General features: G+C 38.1%; 1 protein-coding gene across 1 annotated transcript in view; it reads right to left on the bottom strand.

Annotated features, from left to right (window-relative positions):
- The window catches only part of LOC111141989 (LDL receptor related protein 2), a 202141-nt gene that overhangs the window by 113364 nt on the left and 66714 nt on the right, over nt 1–22063 (bottom strand). The window contains exons 10-16 of the mRNA XM_022494900.1: nt 17150–17278; nt 15148–15317; nt 13543–13760; nt 12259–12465; nt 9638–9840; nt 7663–7803; nt 5835–6038 (exon numbers count right to left, since the gene is read on the bottom strand). Of these exons, the coding sequence (XP_022350608.1) occupies nt 5835–6038; nt 7663–7803; nt 9638–9840; nt 12259–12465; nt 13543–13760; nt 15148–15317; nt 17150–17278 (1272 nt within the window). The remainder of the gene's footprint in view (nt 1–5834; nt 6039–7662; nt 7804–9637; nt 9841–12258; nt 12466–13542; nt 13761–15147; nt 15318–17149; nt 17279–22063) is intronic.

Genomic DNA, 22063 nt, shown 5'->3' on the forward strand with positions numbered 1-22063 from the left:
AATGGGTACAGATGTCCACTTAGACCTCTTGGTTTTGAGGTGATTGTGGGATATATGGTGAGATATCCAAGGCAGTTGGCATTATACGTCTGAACCTTAGAGAGCTCGGAAAGAGATTTATATCATCAACTGAAAGAGCCTTTCTTGATCTTTCCTTCATTCCCCAGGTTAGGAGGAAAATCTATCATAAGTCTCCCCACACCGATTGATAAATCATTACATAAACAGTAATCAAAGACACAGAAGGTGCAAAGTCATGCAAAAGATGAAGAAGAAGAAGAGAACCAATGCTGAACACCAGAGAACACAGTTGTTTAGGAAACAGGCAAAGAAGGAAAGACCTGTTAAGAGCACCAGAAAAAATGAACAAGAAAGAGAAGGAAACAAGACTGGAGGTGACCAAGATGAGAAGGGTTTTAAGTGACATAGTTGCCAGATTGAGATGGCATGAGAAATAAGTGGCAAGTACAAATGTGGAAGTGAGAACAGGAACATGTAGTCCAACCTTGGAGAGAGCAGTAACTAGAGAGACACAGGGACTGGCAGGTGGGTTACATTTTTAGGATGAGAGATTTGAGCATATCTGAGTTCCTGAGCTTCATTCAGCTGATCTTGACTTTAACTGATTTCTGACAACTCATTTTCTACACGTTTTTACCAACACTTATTCCTCTCCCTGGAAAACAGCAATGCAATACCTCCCTCACCAAAGCATAGAAAGTTTAACCACTGACTACAGAATATTTTAAAAGGTAACTTGCTCAACATGTAGACCAGAAATTGACAAAAAGCATGATGAGCATTCCAGTTTGACAAAGCAGAAGGGAGCTGAGCTGTGAGACACCGGTAGGAGACTGAGCTTACATGGGGCTGGGAGACCCCACACTGCCTTTTGGTGAGAACTAAGATTGCCTGCAATCCTCCAAGCTCAGAGGAACTAACTCTGGTCCCCAGAGAAGATGCACTCTGGTTCAAAGTAGAAGACTGACCACATGCATTTTCTCCTCTTCCTTCCAAACTCTTTTTTTTTTTTAAGATTTTATTTATTTTATTTATTTGACAGAGAGAGAGAGAGAGATCACAAATAGGCAGAGAGGCAGGCAGAGAGAAAGGGGGAAGCAGGCTCCCCACTGAGCAGAGAGCCTGATGCGGGGCTCAATCCTAGGACCCTGAGACCATGACCTGAGCTGAAGGCAGAGGCTTAACCCACTGAGCCACCCAGGCGCCCCTTCCTTCCAAACTCTTAAGATGATAATACAGGGACAGCTGATAAGAGATTTCCATGGTTTAGAAGACAAAGTGATTAGAGGGATAGTAACTAAGTTGGAGGAGAAAGCTGCAAACTCAGTGCCAGCAGAGGGAAGACCCCCCCACACACACCCACACACACATGCCACACACATGCAGAAGCCTCAGCAAATTGGCTCTCAGAGATACTAGGAGAATAGCAGGGGTGAGGAACTGAGGGGCTTAGTTAGAAGTTGGTATCCAGAGCAATTACACCACCAGATCCCTTGCAGAGCCTAAACTTCTATGTCACTCCCTTCCATCTACCTCTCTGACCAGATCAGATATCTTCTCTGGAGGAACTGATGCAGAGATGCTGTGGGCTCAAGGATACTACAGTGCACAAGGGAATGCTGGAATGGAACAGGACTGAATACAGGAGGATTGTGTGACTCATAAACTGAAGGGTCCTCAGCTCCCTGTCCTCTGTACTTCTCCTAGAACATAGACCGCAAACTACCCTCACCACCTCTTACTCCCCACACCAAGGAGAATGGAGACATCTACTAATGACAAATGACTATCTCTAGAAAAGGATTCATTAACATCATTCACTAATATCAATGTTTGGAAGCTCCCCAACAGAAAGGCTGCCTTATCACAGGAAGTTCACCAGCTGATGAGACTCATACATACAGACAGACCTTCTGGTAGCTTTTATAGACTTGCCCTTATTAAACAATAAGATATTCAACAAGAATCACAGAAATCTGAAGAAAGCTTCCATCATGGGGGAAAAAAAAAAGTTGAAATTAAAAAAAAAAGAAAAAGGAGGGGTGCCTGGGTGGCTCAGGTGGTTAAAGTGTCTGCCTTTGGCTCAGGTCAAGATCTCCAGGTCCTGGGATCAAGCCCCATGTTAGGCTCCCAGCTCAACAGCGAGGCTACTTCTCCCTCTCCCTCTGCCTCTCCCCCTGCTGTGCTCTCTCTCTCTCTCTTTCTCTAAAATCAATAAATAAAATCTTCAAAAAAAGAAAAAGGAACCCAAATAAAAAGGAAACAGAGGAAGATGAAATTTTTTTAAATTCCAGTATAGTTAACATACACTGCTGTATTTGTTTCACTTTTACAATATAGTGATTCAACAATTCTGTATATTACTCAGTGCTCATCTAGGTAAGTGCTCTCTTAATCTCCTTCCCTTATTTCATGAATCCCTCCATCCATCCCCTCCCTGGTAATCATCAATTGGTTCTCTATAGTTAAGAGTCTATATTTTACTTTGTCTCTTTCTTTTTTCCTTTGTTCATCTGCTTCTTAAATACCACATATGAATGAATCATATGGTATTTGTCTTTCTCTGACTGGCTTATTTCACCTAACAGCATACTCTCTAGCTCTATCCATGTTGTTGCAAATCACACAACGTCATTCTTTTTATGGCTGAGTATCATCCCTGTGTGTGTGTGTGTGTGTGTGTGTGTGTGTGTATCACATCTTCATTAATCTATTGATGGACACTTGGGCCCTTTCCATAATTTGGCTATTGTAAATAAGGCTGCAACAAATAGAGTTGTATCTTCTCAAATTAGTGTCTTCATCTTTTTTTTTTTTAAAGATTTTATTTGAGAGAAAAAGAGTGAGAGAGAGCATGAGAGGGGGGAAGGTCAGAGGGAGAAACAGACTCCCCGAAGAGCTGGAAGCCCGATGCGGGACTCGATCCTGAGACTCCGGGATCATGACCTGAGCCGAAGGCAGTGGCTTAACCAACTGAGCCACCCACGCACCCATGTTTTCATCTTCTTTAGGCAAATACCAGTTGTGGAATTACTGGATCATATGGTATTTCTATTTTTAATTTTTTGAGGAAACTTCATACTATTTTCCATAGTGGCTGCACCAATTCACATTCCTACCAACAGTTCAGAGTTCCCTTTTCTCCACATCTTCACGAACACTTGTTATTTCTTGTCTTTTCAACATTAGCCATTCTGACTGGTTTCGGGTGGTATCTCATTATAGTTTTGATTTGCATTTACCTAATGATTATTGATGCTGAGCATCTTTTCATGTATCTGTAGGTCATTTTGATGTCCCATTTGAGAAAATGTCTATTTGGTTCTTCTGTCCACTTTCTAATTAGATTTTTGTTGTTGTTGTTGTTGTTGTTGTTGTTGTTATTTTTTTTTAAGATTTTATTTATTTATTTGACAGAGAGAGATCACAAGTAGAGAGGCAGGCAGAGAGAGAGAGAGAGGGAAGCAGGCTCCCTGCTGAGCAGAGAGCCCGACGTGGGACTCGTTCCCAGGACCCTGAGATCATGACCTGAGCCGAAGGCAGCGGTTTAACCCACTGAGCCACCCAGGCACCCCTGTTGTTTTTATTGAGCTAGACTGAGTTCTTTATGTATTTTGGATACTGACCCCCTTATCTAATATATAGTGTGCAAATATCTTCTCCCATCCTGTAGGTTGTCGTTTCATTTTGTTGTTCTAATGTGCAGGAGCTTTTGAGTTTGAGGTAGTCTCATTTGTTCATCGTTGTTGTTGCTGTTGTTTGTGCTTGACATCATGCACAAAAAATTCTGCGAAGACCAGTACTGATGAACTTCTTCCCTACATTTTCTTCTAGGAGTTTTATGGTATCAGGTATCAGTCTTTTAAGTCTTTGATCTATTTTGGTTAATTTTTTTGTGACTTATGTGGGCCTTTGGAAATAGGGGTCCAATTTCATTATATTACTTGTGTTTCTCCAGTTTGCCTGGCACCATTTGTTGAAGAAACTTTTCCCATTGGTTAGTCTTGAATCTCCTTTCAAATATTAGTTGACTATATATGCTAGGGTCTACTTCTGGGCTATTTTGTCCCACTGTTCTATGATGTGTCTATTTTTGTGCCCATATCATACTGTTTTTATTACAGTAGCTATGTATGGCTTTATAGTATAGTTTGAAATCTGGAAGTGTGATATGTCTCACCTTGTTCTATTTCCTCAGGATTGGTTTTGCTATTCAGGCTATTTTATGGTTCCATACAAATTTTAGGACTGTTTCTTCTATTTCCATGAGGAATGTCTTTGGTAATTTGATGGGGATTGTACTGAACTGTAGATGACTTTGGGTGGTAGGACCTTTTTAACAATATTAATTCTTCCAGTCCATGAACATGGATGTTTTTCCATTTATTTCTGTCTTCTTTAATTTCTTTCACCTAAGTTTTGTGGTTTTCATTGTACAGATCTTCCACTTCATTGGTTAAATTTATTTCTACGTATTTTACTGTTTTTGATGCTACTGTGAATGGAATGTTTTTCTTTATGTCTTTTTTGTAGGCTTCATCATTAGTGTAAAAGAATGCAACTGATTTCTGTACGTTGACTGTGTCCTGACACTTTATGGAAATTATTCATTAATTTCAACAGTTCTTGACTGATCCTTTGGGATTTTCTATATATACAGGATCATATCATCAGCAAATAACTACTTTTTTAATTCTCCCTTTCTGATCTGGATGCCTTTTACTTCTTTGTCTTGCTTAACTGCTCTAGCTAGGACCTCCAGTACTATATGGAACAGGAGTGGTGACAGAGGGCATCCTTGCCTTGCTCTTCATCCTAGGTGAAATGCTGTCAATTTCTCTCCATTAAGTATAATGTTAGCTATGTTTATGTAGTACATGGCCTTTATTATATTGAGGTATTTTTCTTTTATAGCTACTCTGTTAAGAGTTTTTATTATGAAAGTATGTTTTATTTTGTCAAATGCTTTTCCTGCATCTATTGAGATGATCATGTGATTTTCTTTCATTTTACTGATGTGACATATTACATTTATTGATTTGCATATATTGTACCACCCTTACATCCCAGGGATAAATCCCACTTGGTCATAGCATATAATCCTTTTAATATGTTCTTGAATTCGGTTTGCAATATTCTGTTGAGAATTCTTACATCGATATCTATCAGAGGTATTGTTCTATGGTTTCCTTTTCTTATGGTATCCCAATCTGGTTTTGGTATCAAAGTAATGCTGGCTTCATAAAATGACTATGAAAAGTATTCCCCTTTCCTAAATATTTTGGAAGAGCTTTAAAAGAATCAACTCTTTTTAAAAAAAAAAAACTCTTCTTTCAATGTTTGGTAGAATTCTCCAGTAGGTTATAAAATCAAAATACTGAGTTATGCCATCATTCAATAAGGTATCTGGCAGTAAAGTGTGACCTCCCATAATTATCTGTGATGATCATAAAGATATTAACAGAATCCCAATCAACTTAAAACTTATAGTAAGTCTATATTCCCATATAATCATGGGGTTTTTTATTATTATAGTATCAAGCCCCTAGTCTAGTCAATTAACCCATTACTGACTTTCATACACTTGACTTTCCTTTTATGTAATGTCAGCGTCTTTGATGTTATTATTATTTCTCATTGTTAAAAATACACTCTTAAAGGAAGGAAGTGTTTGTTTTAACTAAAGTCAAGCAATGGATTTCTTCTGAACTAAAAGTATTTAGCAAGCTACATAAGTTCTAGTGAGCACATTTTTAGTACTATTATTTAAAAATGTACAAACCATGCAAAAAAAATTTTTAATGTATTCTTACCTGTGCCATTGATATTCTGTTTAAAAATCATGTCTTTTGATGTATCTGAAAAGAAGAGAGTGTTCTCCTGGGCATCAAAATCAATCCCAACAAAAAAAGAAGGATTTCCTGTAACTGGTACTATGACATCTTCCTGGGTAGACAGGTTGAATGGGATGCCACGAACAGCCACTTCAGACGAAAAGATCAGGAACTGCTTAACAGCTGTAGGAAGAAGAACACAACACAATTGGCCATAGCCTGATTCTTGTCCTCCCTCAATTCCAGAGAAATTATTTATATATCCATAAAGCAAATTTTATAATTCTGAAAACAACATGAAAAACAAATCTGTCAAAAACATTGTTGGCAATCATGGGGAGAGAGGGAAAAAAAGATAAGCAGCTATGAAGGTGATACGACGATTATAATCTTGCTTCTTCTTGAGAAATTAAGTATCCTTAAGATTTATTTATATAAAACATGGTCCCTGTGATGAATTTTATTATTAACTGAACTACATAGTAATTTCATCAAAATTCTCGACTGGGGATTAACTTTTTTATAGAGATCTACACCACGAATCCTACTGCAGTTTTTAAGGTATTAAGACTCGAGAAAGAGCAACCAGCTAAGTTATTTAGAAATAAGTAAAGGAGGGAAAGTTGGGAGGAGAAAGGAAAAACAGATGAAACAGGAAAAAAGGAGTGACTTTAAAATCAAAGAAGGAGACAGTATGAGTATGTCAGGAAACCAAAAAGAGAGAGATGAAGGAGGTGTACCCAAGACAAAGATAAAAACTGTAGGAATTTAAAAGTAAAATTATTAGACAATGTGGTGTCAATATAGTAGCTAGAGACACATGGCTTTCTGAATGACAGTGTTTTTTACGTGAATCTAGGATCACCCACAAAGTGAACAAAGTAGTTTCAGTTAGAATTAGAGAACTTACATCACCAAGCCCAAAGCAGTACCATCTGGGGAGCAAGAATTTGTCAAAGGCATTAAAAACGAGAGTTTTCAAAGGAAGAAAAGAAAACCAAATATTGCAGGAGTGTGCATTTCGTCATCAGCAGAGGCATGGCAACAGCCCACTCCCAAGCAGATGTGTAGGAAACCCAAGAGAAGGACAAGAAGTGCTTGAGGGAATAACTGAATCCCGGAGACAGAGGCATATAAAGAGAAAATCTGAGCTGAAAAGTGAAAAACTGGATGAGGAAATGGGTCACCCCAACAGTAAGTTCAAACTTTGGACACAGCAATAAAGCCAAGCGGGATGGAGGTGCAACCACGCCCCAGGAGGGGCAGAAGCAGCCGACTAGGGGAGGGTAACGGAAGGGACGGGAAGTACTTCCCAATAAAGGGAAGGCTAACATCTAAAGTGGAAAAGGTATACGTAGCAGAGAAAACTCAAAATTAAATTGTATGGAATTTCAAAAGCATAATTTTGAAAGGAGACAAAGATTTCCGGAAGGAGAAAAGGGGAAAGGGGGTCCCAAGGAAACCCTAAATGTGCAATTAAAGGAAAGGCCCAACCAGGTGGTGGGTATTAGAGAGGGCACAGATTGCAAGGAGCACTGAGTGTGGTACAAAAAATAACGAATACTGTTATGCTGAAAATAAATTAAAAAAATGATTAAAAAAAAAAAAAAAAGGAAAGGCCCAAAGAACAGGAATTTACATCTCCGAACCCTGTGTGTAAAGGGAGTGGTGCCCACAGAGGAAGACGCTGTCAGCTACCAAGTGATGTTTCGCCATGAAGGAGTACGACAGGAAGCCGACCCAGTCCAAAAGCTGCACATGCCGCTCAGCTGCCTACCAAAAAGACAGCCCCGAAGGGAGTTCTTACCAACGCAGTGGCGGTTATTCACATCCAGGCTGAAGCCGAGGGTGCACCTGCAGCGGTAACCCAAACCATCATTATCTGTTCTGTGGCTGAGGACACAGATGTGTTCACAGCCCCCATTGTTATCTCTGCATGGATTGCTAACTAGAGGAAAAAATACACAGGGTTAAATCTCAATTAGAAATGTTATGATTACCCAAGACACGTGAAACCACTTTGAGCCAGGTACATGAAACAAAATAATGGGCTTGAACTCAAACGCTACTGCTGGCTGCTGCTATAAACACCCCATGTAAGCTCTCCCACCTGCCCTCAAACTGGTCATGGCAACACACAGGATTCCCACAGCTGTGTAACTCTGGGAGTTCTTCTCCCCACGGTAATCACATCTGCTAGCCTCAGTGGTTAAAAATAACTGCCTCCCCCCAAAAAGCTTGAGTGTTACTTGGACATTCATGAGATAGAATAAGGAGCTGTAACTGACTGGATGCGTGCTTTTTAAGTAAAGCAACTTACAATCAATGACTCTAAGAGCTAAGTATTATTATCCCAATTTTATAAAAGAGGAAACCAAAGTTTCAGAAGGTAACACAACTTGTCCAATATTATTCAGCGCTAAACCAGAAGTCAAATCCAGATCTAAATCCAAAACCCTACAAGCCCCAGTTTATACTTCTAAAATGCATTCTCAAAGCGGGACTCAAAAACTCATTGTACACAAAGCCTGTCAAAGCCAACAAGGTCTTCTCTGCTTTGAAAACTGTCTTCTTAGCCCTTGACTTATTCTTTAAAATTGTCTCTTTACAAAAAAAAAAATGATAATAATAATAATAATAATAATAATAATAAAAGAAAACAAAACAAGTCTCTTTACCTTCTCAGGTGGACTGATTGGGGGAAACAACAAATAATTTGGATGATAAAATTGGGTAGTATATTTGGTCAAGGGCAAACAGGAATTTAGTAGCTCATGAACTGATTATTCCAAATAGAGACTACCAAAATGTTTTCAGGTGGAGTACATATTTTCAGCTAAAGTAAATGTTATCGCAGGATGACTACACTGAGATGAATATCGTTCAGTGTATCAGTTCCAGTGGTTGGTTTCTGTTTAAAAAAAATATATACCAACCTAATTAATTTATGGTCTTTCTCCATTCTAAAGTCAGACCCCACCACTCAATATGGGAGTTTTAAAGTAAAATCTGCCTTTCCCTTAATTACTCTTCACTGATACTGAACTTTCTATCCATACGGTTTATATTTCTTTTTTTTTTTTTTGATGCATGAGCAAATACAGAAAAGAGTTCTATACAGTTGCAATAGTCCTGTCAACTTAAAACCTTGAAACACAAACAAGACTTGCTATAAAATAATAGAAGACTAAATGGTGTCTAAATCAAAATATTTCTTTACTTTGATAAGTCACCAGCCTATGAGACGTCAAACACCGATGGCTATGACAGTCCCAAGGCAGGTGAAGTAACAGGTGTCATACATATTCAACAGAGAAGATGAGGAAGAAATTGGCTCTGACACTACCTTAAATACTCAGGCATGTTAGTTTTCTCCTCTAGGCCTCAGTTTCCTTAACTTAAATATTAACAGATTGAATACAAGATTTCTCCCAGTAAAATGAAGGTAGAATATATTTTGGTTCGGTTTGTTTGCTGTCCATCCCCAGCAGGTAGACAGGACCTGGCATATTGCAGGTGCCAATAAATATATGTAAATTACATCTCTAAGTTTCCTGTAGATTTGGCATTTTAACTCTGAAATACATCAATTTTTTTCAGAAGGCCCCATGATCTATGCAGCCAATTTCACAGAGGTTAACTCTCTAGATAACCCATCATATATTTGAAAATGCCACCCAGATCTCATTAGATCACTCATCATTAACTCCCACAGCACTGAGAAAACCTTTCTACCAAGGCCAGTACTAAGCAGGGTTTCCATTGTTCTGGATATACCATACCGTAGGGCTGCCTGAGGGAATGGTAAACAGTCACTCCAAAGGGCCTCAGAGAAGTCTGGTGGTACTCTTGTGGACTGGTCTCTGTGAACTTGTTTGCCTTCATTACAGCCATCTTTGTCCAATCAGTAAAGAATACATGACCTTCAAACAAACTTATTCCGAAGGCATGAGGAATGAGTGAGCCTCCTTGGACTACTGTCTTCCTGTTACAAAAGATGTGTATCACAAACTTTTTGTTTTCCTCCATTCTGATTAAAGGTGGAAGTAATTCAAGTAAATGCCTAAAAGGCTAGGTAATTTATTGTTACAAGATATACAGAAAAATACATTTTAAGATGTGGGTATATTTCGACCTACATCTGATAGAAGGATTTTCATGTGGTCTCTTGGGAAAAGCCCTTGAAAATAAAATTCAGCCCCAGTCCTAGTTTGTTGCAGATTTTTTGAAAAATGACTGTTTTTTACATGCTTCTCATTCTATTAAGGTCACCCCGCCAAAAAAAAAAAAAGAAAGAAAGAAAGAAAAAAAGAAAAAAATGGCTAAGCTGTGAAATATCATTTTGTAATCCATAGGTAAAAGAGTGTAACAAGGGAATGTAAATGTGGTAGCAGGTACCTTCAACATATCTCACACTGTACCATTAACCATTTCTTAGCATCAGGAAGCAGGATAGTGAGCAGAAGAGTTGAACCCAGAGCAAACACGCAGACCTATTCCTGATGTCACTTTGGGAAACTGATAAGTACTGCTACCACAGCTCCCCTGTGCTTGATAAAACTGTCCACTCATCATACTTACAGTGGAGGTACAGGGTGGCCAATGCTGCTTTGGCGGAAGAAAAAGTAAAAGATGCCAAGCAAGGGAAAGAAAAATCAACATGGTCTCCGTAACTACTTCTACACAGTAATAATTCACTTAGCCACATAAAGAAAGCAAGGTAAAGGACGATTCATGAGGGAAAACTCTTTTTTTTTCCTCTTTGCAAAAACAAAGACCTTAAAGAAAAATCTTAACACCTCTGAAAACTAAAAAGCACAACGGGCCTCTAAGAAAAGAACTGAAGATACTAAGGCTGGGAAACACACCAAAAACATGGTGGGGGTGGGGAGAGAAACCTAAGGTGCAAAGTTAGCCCACACTTTAAAACACTCAACAATGACATGGTACATTAAGATTAGAGAATGGTTTCTCCTTTTCAGTTAGCAAATTCCAGAACCCTGAATGCCACCTGCTGGCAATGCCAATAGGCAGTGACTTTATGATTTCAGCTGTACTCATGAGCTTTAATAGCTCTTTGATGTTTCTTCACAGCCAGCAAAGTGCTCAAATATTTCTGAAATTCCATTGACTGTTAGGTTTCTATGTTTTACTTTAACCTTAGAATAAAAACATTTATACTATCTAAAATAATGTCAAAACATCTGTGGAAGAGTAAAAAAATTAGGAAATTTCTCATTGTTTTTGTATGACTTATTGGGTTGATATTTTCTCATTAAATTTTTTCACATTCTCATATGGGAACCAGTTTGAATGATGAGAAGTCATAGTCTTAATACCCAATCACTTCATTTAACCAAGTAGATACTGTTCTAAGAATATGAAATCCAGTGGCAGACTGTGATACCATCCTTACAAAACAGAGATAAAGGAGAAAGCAAAACTATAATATTCCTTACTTGAGAAAACAATAAATTCAAGTCATTTGGAAAAATTAAATTGGCCAGCTTATTTTCTAAATCCACAAAGAGTAATTCTGACAAACTTAAAAACTGTGTTTTAACCAACTTTTGAAAATATCAAAAGCAGAGATACTAAAATAGTTAACAATTTAATTTACAGTTAACTCTCATCAGACTAAAAAAATGAAATAAAAAGTATACCATATTTTATGTTCAAATATTCTAAGTATCTTTGAAGTATATCAGGTAAAGATACAAGTCAGAATTTCTCTTTGAAATTTTAAATACATAAAGACAGAGTAAAGACGGATTAATTCCCACCAGCTAATGTTAAATAAATAATAAAACTTATTGGGGCACCTGGGTGGCTCAGTGGGTTAAACCTCTGCCTTCAGCTCAGGGCCCTGGGATTGAGCCCCACATTGGGCTCTCTGCTCAGCGGGGAGCCTGCTTCCCCCTCTCTCTCTGCCTGCCTCTCTGCCTATTTGTGATCTCTGTCAAATAAACATATAAAATCTTTTAAAAATAATAATAATAATAATAATAATAAAACTTATTTATTCACTGGGGGAAAATTAGTAAGCTAAAAGATAAAGTGATCTTTGGAGATAAACCATAAGGGACCCAGAGAAATAAATGGACTCAGGAGTTAATGAAAATAACGTGCTTTATCTGGGAGTTGGGGAGAAGTTGGGGAGGAGAAATCAAAGAACAAATGCTCTAGGTAATATTTAATGAATGCTATTATGGACCTGAGAAAAGTTAACAACAACCCCCCTAAAAAATGTCACTTAACACAAATGTCAACACAAAAGTCATTCAAGATGCAACGTCAATCAACAAAGCAGTATTTTAATTCTGGTCCCTCCGTGTCCCTCTCCATAAATTTTATGTACTTTCCCCCAAACTTATGAAGCTTAATATTAAAAAGTACTTCTTACCTTTGAATTCCATCATAGGTTACAGTCTCAATGTAATCAAAACGGGAGTCAACCCAGTAAACACGCTTTGATACCATATCCAGAGTTATCCCAGCAGGCCATCCCAGTTTTGTTTTTACCAAGTCTTTACGGTTGGTGCCATCCATGAAAGCCCTTTCCAACCTAGGTTCCCCAGAAAGGCTCCCCCAATCTGAGAAAAATAAATAACTACAAAAGACAAACAAATGATGAAAGTCAGTTGTTTTACAAGTTTATCTGGAAAATGTTGTTTTTTAGGTTGCATGTTTGGATCAATGGAAATTTCCTCTAGCTGATTAGAGAACATGGCAGTATAGAACAGCAAAGAAAAAAAAATCAGAAACTACCGAGGGCCAATCAGGAGAGTCAACAACTCCAAATAGCAACTATTAAAATGCACTAATATAGCAACCTCAAAATTCATATCTATCTTCTTAACTTTCTCCCCTGACCCCTGGCTCTGCCATTCATTCTCTTTTTTACATCCAGGAAAATTTACAAATGAATTTTAAAATAAGCTATCAAATCATTTCCCTCCTTAATTCCCCATTGTAAGACATAGTCTAGAGAACATATCCATTATTTTCAAGGAAAGACAGCAAGATATCATGAAGTAGAAATGAATAAGCACCATTCACCAACCCTTTAGTAGCCTGAAGTTCACACAAACACTCTAAGAACCAACTTTCAAAATCTAGGAAATAACTAAGTCTCCTATAACTGCACTCAAATGTGGACATTAGGAAAATCTGAATTTACACCTGGAGATGAATGAGCATTATCAATTCTGATGTGGTGATCCACACTGAGCAACTTGTAATGAGGTATTATCACTGTCCTCTCAATCCCAGTTTGTAACAGTAAGTGCTAAAAGGGATAGCTCCCATCTTCTTTCCCCTCTTTAAAAAAAATGCAGCTAAATCATGGTAGAATGATCTTCTTGATAATGGTGAATCAAAAGTAACATATAGTTGTAACAATATTACTAGGTTGAGTCAGAACACAGAGTCCAGTCTCCTGGCCAGGCAAATGTGGCAAACACTAAAAATAAAATCCATACCCCAAAAAATCATATATGCTTAGTACACCAATAGATGTACTCATTGAAAGCTTATATGAATGGAGATATAAAATAAACATGGGTTTGAGAGTACAGACCCTACAAGAAATCAGAACCAACCTTTAATTAATCCAATGGATGTTTTACCCATAGGAAGTGATAAAGCTTCAAATATACTAAAATCAGTATGTTTTCACATCACTTACCCAACAGTTGGGTCCACAGCAATTCCCCTAGGATGCCCCAAGTTTCCAGTTATAAGGACAATCCGATGGCTTCCATCCAAATTGACCATATCTATGCGGCTGACCTTGGTCTCTACCAAATAAAGTTTATTATTAATCCAGTCCACAGCTAGATTCTCTGGATCATCAAGAGAAAGAACTTCTTGGATGTCTAAGCCATCAATGTCAACTGAAAAAACCTGAAAGAAAACCCAAAATTACACTTCTTAAACATTAACTGTGGCATTGTTTTCCTATATTCATTCAGTATAGCTATTTATGTTGTACCAATCAGTCATCTAGACAAAATAAATAAATAAATAAAACTATTTTACATCCTGGGCTACTGGGGGAAAAAAAGAGTTTAATTTTTTTTTAAAGATTTTATTTATTTATTTGACAGAGATTACAAGTAGGCAGAGAGGCAGACAGTGAGAGAGGGAGGAAGCAGGCTCCCTGCTGAGCAGAGAGCCCGATGCAGGGCTCGATCCCAGGACCCCGGGATCATGACCTGAGCCAAAGACAGAAGCTTAATCCACTGAGCCACCCAGGTGCCCCAAAAGATTTTATTTATTTATTTGACAGAGATCACAAGTAGGCAGAGAGACAGGCCGAGAGAGAGGAAGGGAAACAGGCTCCCAGCCAAGCGGAGATCCCAATTTGGGGCTCGATCCCAGGACCCTGGGATCATGACCTGAGCTGAAGGCAGAGGCTTTAACCCACTGAGCCACCCGGGCGCCCCAAAAGAGTTTCTTTAAAATTAATATGCAAGGCAACTATAAAAGGTTGGATTTTTTTAATCCTGCATTTCTAATTCTTGGTAGCTATTGAAAGTTTAATTAAAGAAAATGGATTTTTTTGTGGAGGAAGTGGTGATGGTTTGTTTTGATTTTTAGCTGTAATCAAGTCAGAATTGTTAATAATCCAAATTTGCAACTTTTATAAATTCTATGCAAGTTACCACTTATTTGAATTAAAATTTTATTAACAGTACAAGGAAATGTAAGAGGAAGAAATAAAATGTCATAACCCTTTACAGTTCTCTAAAATTTATGTTTTAAAAATCTCTGTTGCATCACTCCAAGTTGCAATTAAATCTATCATACTTTCCAAATAAGACAGCGTAATGAAATTTTGGCTATTAAACAAAATGCCATCAGTATTTGTTACCCAATCTTCAATTACAGTTCCATTTAGAAGATGCAGGTAAAATCTGATTTTTATCATCCAAGGAAGCAGAGCACTTTTTACATTTTAAATGATCAAGTTTCAAAAATTACTACCAAATGTCTATCCAGTTTTGAAAGAATGTCTACTCTTTCTTTTAATTAGGCTTTTGGACTCCATTTCGAATAAAATTAAAAGTTGCTCAAGGCTAATCCATATAAGAGACTGCTTTGTTTAATAGGTCACATGTAATAGTATAGCATGGAAAAGGTGCTGATTAACATAAAATATCTCAAGGGCCTTTTTTGTTAGAAAACAAAAGAACTTTCCTTTCCACTCCCCCAAAAATGAAAAGCTATCAACACTTTGTTCTTGGGGTTCTATCAGCTCCCAAGCTATACTCCTGAAATTTCTATTTACCTTATCTTGCACAGTGTCAGTCCAAAAGACTCTGTGTAGATGATAGTGAAAATCCACACCCACAGCCACTCCGTGATTTTGAGACTGCACCAGCATCGCAAAGGTCCTTCCATGAATATCACCAACTAGCAAATCCCGACCATTGGAGAAGATAACGGAGGCCTGCTCAGCTAAATGTGAAGAAGGAAGGCATTATCACTCCTTCAAGAGAACAAACCTACGCGTATCACCCTTTCAGGCAAACTTACAACGGATACGCTTCCTGCCTTTTCAAATGCTTCTTCTATGTTATCTTACTTGATTTTAAAATGAACTTCTGAGGTAGGCATACAGGTGTCATTCTACCCATTTTACAGATAGGCACAGTGAGGCACAAAGATGCTTGATGAAGTGTCCAGAATCACAGTTAAGTTTGGAACAGTCTACCAAGAACTCGAGTGTTCTGACTGCTATTCCAATGCACTTACAGTGACACGGAGAGGAATACATCAGATATTTTCAAAAATCCTCTATGATATGGGCATCTAACCCAGGAACTTCAGACTGTATAAAGCACAGAACGTATTTTATGGATTTCTGGGAAAATCACTCTGTGAAAATATGGCAATGATGGATCCAAATAAGCTTTACCTACATACTCACAAGCATGTAAAATGACACAGGAATATCAAGGTTTTCATTGAGGTCTTATTTGCAATAGCAAAGGATAAAAAAAAAAAATGATACAAAAGCCCATCAGTAGGGGACTAGTTAAATAAATAATGTACCTCAAAAAAAAAATGGAATTTTATGCCACCAGGAAAAAAAAGAATGAGGAAGAGGTCTCTATGTTGATACACACTGATAGCAAAATACAGAACTGCATGCATAGTATACTCCCATAATCCGTAAAAACAGAATTAGAGTCCTGAAACTAATATTACGCTGTATGTTAACTAACTGAAAATTAAATGAAAAACTTGGGGAAAAAAAGAAACAAAAACAAAACCAAAAAAATAGACTTAGATACCTGTATTTGTACATTCTTATTTATGTATGTAACAGTCTCTAGAATTAAAATAAACAATGGTTAATCATGGGAGAAGGGAAGTAGAGACACTGATCAGAGAGGAACAGAGATGGAGAAAATACATTTTTGTAATTTAGAATTTTTGAACATTTGAATTTATTATTCTTTCAAAAGTAAATACATTTACTTGTTAAAAATCAGCTGTACCAAAAAGTTAGTAGACAGCAAATCAGGTATTTCTACACAAAAATAACCTGGAAATGGGCCACTCATCAATTCTATGTTCAGATAAATTTCAGAAGGCCACAAAAGGAACTTCAAGATCATGTGGGGGGGGAAAGGGAAAAAGAAAAAAACAAAAAAAAAAAAAAAAAACTGGAAAAAAGGAACAAAGATCTTATCCAGAAATGCATGATGACAAAATAGGGGGGTAGGGAGGGGAATATCAGTTTTTAACAGATTTTCTCCATGACTTTTTGGTACTACAGTATTTAGACTGTTTCCAACAAAACACCCAGAATGAAGGCATTCCTCAAAATTCTAACCCAAATTTCAGAGGTCCATTTTGAATCAATCCTAAATTTTTCATAAACAATGCCAAAATTATTTCTATAGATACTTGTCACCCATGTTTGTGGTAAATTAATTAAAATGTAAATGTCCAAGTAATCTAAAATCGGCAAAAGAAATATATTCTACAATTAAATGTGGCAGCTAACACAAAAGCTCAGACACAAAGTGAACAAGCAACAATATTTTTTTAAAAAAATGACAAATGGTCATGATTAATCCATAAATTGGTCCTAATAATCAAAATACAAAATTAATGTGGACCCTTTCTTCTGGCAGCAGGGTCCACTCCTAATCTGTGATGATAAAACCCTACTATCCACATAAATGCCGATATTTCTTTTGTCATCTGTCATGGAAGGAGGATATTCATCATTTAAGTTTCCTGGTCAGTGGTATGGCAAGTGTCCTTAATTTACTTACAGGAAGTATTAGCTTTGCAATGCCGTTGATGTTCCAAGACATACCCTTCTGCACAGTGGCACTGGTGATGGCCAATTCGGTCTTCACACATCTGGTCACAAACTCCCCATATCTGGCAATCATTAAAATCTGCCACGTGGAAAATAAACATTTGTAATTGCCTTTACCAGCATTTTTTGAGTACACTATGACAAAAATCTTCGACCAGCTATACAAGAATGTGCTGAGGCCCATATCTAAATAAGCACCCTCTGGAGGTAGCACAGATTCTAGGCATACAATAAAAAGTAGGAATTCAGAACAGTCATCTTCACAGTACAGAAAATCCAAAAGCATTTAAAGTTCTTTTTTTTTTTAATCTACACAAGGAAAATTTTACAGAAGATGCACAGCACTGCTTAGATTCACAGCCCCATGGTATTGCATTTAATTTATTAATATTAATAAGTATTAATATCAATAGATATTAATATTAAATTAATAATAATTCTTGTGTGATAAATTAATAAAATTAATATTAATATATAAAATTATCTCAATGGTTTACAAAATATCTGAATGAAAATATTTGTAAATTCTTCCCTTCAAAACTGCTTTCCAGTGTAATAGCCACTAGTCCACTATGGCTTCTTAAATTTATATTTAGATTAATTAAAATGAAATGAATTCAGTTTCTTAGTCTCACGACATTTCAAGGGACCAAAAGCTACATGGGATCAGTGGTTACCATACTGGAAATGTAGATATAGCACATTTCCACCACTGCAGAAGTTCTACTGAACAGTGCTGCATCAGAATAAATTAAGACCTGCCTTATATCCAACCCCTGCCTTATATCCAACCCCTCAAGAAGACATAAAACTTTAACTGCAATGAAGTATTTGGAAAGATTCATTTCCCCAGCTAGCTGCCTTTCCTCTGATGTCAAAAATTACAACCAAAATTAAATTTAGATTGGTCTTAAGACATGAAAAGTATCTCCTCTTCTACTTATTCATTAACTTATTATTCATTTATTTAATAAGTGTTCATTGAGAAGCTATTACATGACAGGGGTGTTTATGGTCACAGTAGTTCCAGTTCAAAATTCAGTAAAATTGACATACAAACAATACAACATGGGAGGGAGGGTGGGACAATGCAAGACATAAAGGGTCTTTCTCAGAGATCGTACAGCTTAAGGGGTACAAAGAGTGTCCCACCTTGGTAGACTGGTGCCAAATATTTCACTGACCCTCCAAGTTCACATCCACTCTTCACCCTCCTTCACCCTGTGCCCTTCCCTGGGAGGAAGACCATCACAGCCTATACCAACAGGTTCTCAGTAAATTATAATTTCTGAAAGCACTGTACCCTCAGGTCTAAAATTCTCCACATTACTTGAATCTGAATACCCTTGCAGCAAATGTCAGCGTTGGGAATCGGGTTCTACCATACTTTCTGGATGGCCCACCATCTCACAACTCCCTAGTTACAAAGCTCAAGAAAGTCCTGGGATCAAGCTCATGTTTCCAATTTTCCCTCAAGACCAGATATAACAACACTGGCCTCCGTATCTTTCTTTCCAAGAACTGTGACTAACCAAAGGAAAAAATTAATCCAATTTGGACATGACAAGGTGAAAGGCACGTGGGTATAAATAAAAGGCCCTTCCTGATTTATCTCTTCTGTGTCCTCGCCTCAGCCCTGAGAAAGCACCACCTGAGGCTTCGCCTCAGTAGAAATGAAAGTACAGGATATTCACCCTCAAATTCCCAGAATGTCATGACCTCATTTTGAATGCAAGACTGATGAGAATATGCTAAAGGGTCTAAAGCCACCCTGGGAGCAGGAGTTCTGATGTCAAACAGAAGAAAACAAAAGGTGAAGAAGTCATAACTAGGAATTCGTGGGTGCAAGTGCCCGTCCTATCACCTGGGCTACAAGTACTTTAACATCTGAGTGAGTGTATAAAATCACTGTCACTTTTAATGACTGAGTAAGAGTATATTCTCTATTACGGAGGAAAATGAAGGCTAATTAAAATCCATCATTAGCCAAAGTGAAAACAAGAAAAATGAAAGTAGACTTGAGGCTTTTCCTGAGAACAGAAAAGTAGTGGAAGAAACTGTATCAATCCCTAAAACACTATTTTATAATACGAACTCTCATCCCATTACCTTTACCTATTTTCCTTTTCATTCTTTGTTGCCTTGTACCAACAGATACTACTTTGAAAATAGTTCAAAAAACCCTTTTTAGCTTGGACCCCCTTGGACATCTCTGATCCCTCTGGCTGTCTGAAATCCTCCCATGCTGAATGACCTCCCTGCCCTAACTCTGCATCACGATGTCATTCCGTCACCAAACAGCACATCCCGTCAATCAGAAACAATAACCCTGGGTACACTGCTTCGGCACGGCTCAGAGGCTCCACGGCCAGGGCAAGGCTACCAGAGGCAGATGAATGGTAGAAGGACACAAGACTTCGTGTCGGGATTACTCTAGTTTATTCTTGATTACCACCGAGGCATTCACTGGGGAGCCATGTCTAAGAGGACAGATGTCGCATAGGTTTCCAACACCTGAAGCCATGTAGAGTATTACAGGCATACTGAGAGTATCTGTAGAACTGAAATGCTTGAAAGAACAAATGAGAACTATTTCCCTGAAACTCCAGCTGAAATAAGTGTAACCGGTTTTATAATGTCACATATTAAAATTAACAAGTACTCGGGGCACCTGGGTGGCTCAGTGGGTTAAAGCCTCTGCCTTCTGCTCAGGTCATGATCTCAGGGTCCTGGGATCAAGCCCCGCATCGGGCTGTCTGCTCAGCGGGGAGCCTGCTTCCTCCTCTCTCTCTCTCTGCCTACTTGTGATCTCTCTCTGTGTGTCAAATAAACAAATAAAATCTTTAAAAAAAAATTAAATTAAATTAACAAGTTCTCTTTACCAAGAAAGCAAAAGATAATCTTCTTCGAAATAAATGTGCAATAAACTCTAACCCAGCTTCAAAACTCAGGGGCAAAGAACACCTCCTTGGAAAACAGGGAAGAATCACAGAAGAAATCTCTGTAGGTGGCAAGGGGCCTCACACAAAAGCCCTCAAATCGCAGACTTTTGAGCTCATCTCCAAATGAAGCTAATGCACTAACGTCCCAGGCACATACTGTAGGGATTAAAAATGTTCATTATTAGAGTTAAAACTAGTGATGCAGGGGCGCCTGGGTGGCTCAGAGGGTTAAAGCCTCTGCCTTCTGCTCAGGTCATGATCCCGGGGTCCTGGGATTGAGCCCCACATCGGGCTCTTTCCTTGGTGGGGAGCCTGCTTCCTCCTCTCTCTCTCTGCCTGCCTCTTTGCCTACTTGTGATCTCTCTCTGTCCAATAAACAAATAAAATCTTAAAAAAAAAAAAAAAAAAAATACTAGTGATGCAGTATCAGACCACACCACCTCTTATGTGAACTGGGTGCGTTCCGTAAGTCCTGAAACTATGCCGCAGCATAATACTGGAATTTTCTATATTACATTTATTAATAGGCTAAATGTAAAAAAAAATCTTGTGATGACAGTTTTTCATTTATTTCAGATTGCAAAACGAAGTGGCCCAGACCTCTGACATACAAGTAGCCCTAGACACTTGGAATTTTTAACCCAAAGCTCATCACTGATTTAGACCTTGGGAAAAAAGTGTTGGAAAATGTGCTATCTAGATGCTAAAGTGCCCCCCAAAAAGGGGGGGGGGGCTAAGAACAGGTTGTAGGGCATCGCAAGACTAAACTGGGGATTCTGAAAGAGCAATCACTTTTACTGACAAGACTTCATGGCCTATCAAGTTCCAAATGCAAGGCAGCCCAGCCCCATCTCCTCTCTGGGGGCTGAGAAAGGAAAAAAAGAGAAGCTGACGAATACTGAGAATGTGGCTTCTGGTATTTCTATTGGAATTCCTTTTCTATTAAGAGAAAGGAGAAATGCCTAGAGAACTAAAAGACTAAAATCGAACTGGCAGCTGGGTGGCAATGGGGGGAGGGGGGCAGCGGAGGAGCCTGACATTTGCCAAAGACAAAGGAGCAGGCTCACACCCACTGACAAGCACCACTAGGAAGAAAAGGAGATGTTGCTTTCGCAGCAATGCCGGGCAGCACAGGCAGAGGTCCCAGAGTCAGAATACCACCTAACAACTGAGGATATTCATGTGAAAAGTATTTTCAATCACTTAAATGCATCTCCAATGTGATGATGGTGACAATAATGATGATATTGGTAATAAACACAAAAAGTGTCCTGATTTCATTGAATGCCTGTGGCAGGTCACACTCTTATTTACAGAAGTTTTCAAATGATTAGAAAGTGGGGGGCTTCCTTAAGTATTTCAGAATTGTCTCTGAGGCTTCAGAATCTCTTGGGGTATCTTACATAAAGCCCATGTCATGTCTCATAGTCATGTCTTGTCTTATAACATGTCTTCTATCCAACAAGTAACTATACTGTTACTTGAGAGGGGCAATCAGATCCTGAGAAAACTTTGGGCTTGGTCCGGATACCAAAAACCTGAAATTGCCTCCTTCAAACACAAGGACAACCTCACTTGGATTACTTTACTAGATATAAAAGTCTCGTTTTTCTTGGCATATGACATATAAATGAGCCCCATTATTATGGTTCTCAATACACTGAGGAATAAACTTTCTCAAAAGTTCCAATTTGTAAACCAGAGTTAATTTGTGGCATGAAATCTTCTTCTGGCTGTGAATAGTTATTTGATATTTGATAATCAAGTTGGAAGCCATGAGCTAAGACTAAAGACCGAATAACTTCATTAGATTTATCCAAATTCAATATTGTTGACCAAGTTATATTAATATTTTAGAAATTACTTCAGAAGAAGCACTTTTGTGAATTTTTTTATTATGTACACCATGTCTATTTTTATTC

This window comes from Enhydra lutris, unplaced genomic scaffold (assembly GCF_002288905.1).
Source record: "Enhydra lutris kenyoni isolate GAN:26980312 unplaced genomic scaffold, ASM228890v2 scaffoldscaffold1, whole genome shotgun sequence".
NCBI lineage: Eukaryota > Metazoa > Chordata > Mammalia > Carnivora > Mustelidae > Enhydra > Enhydra lutris.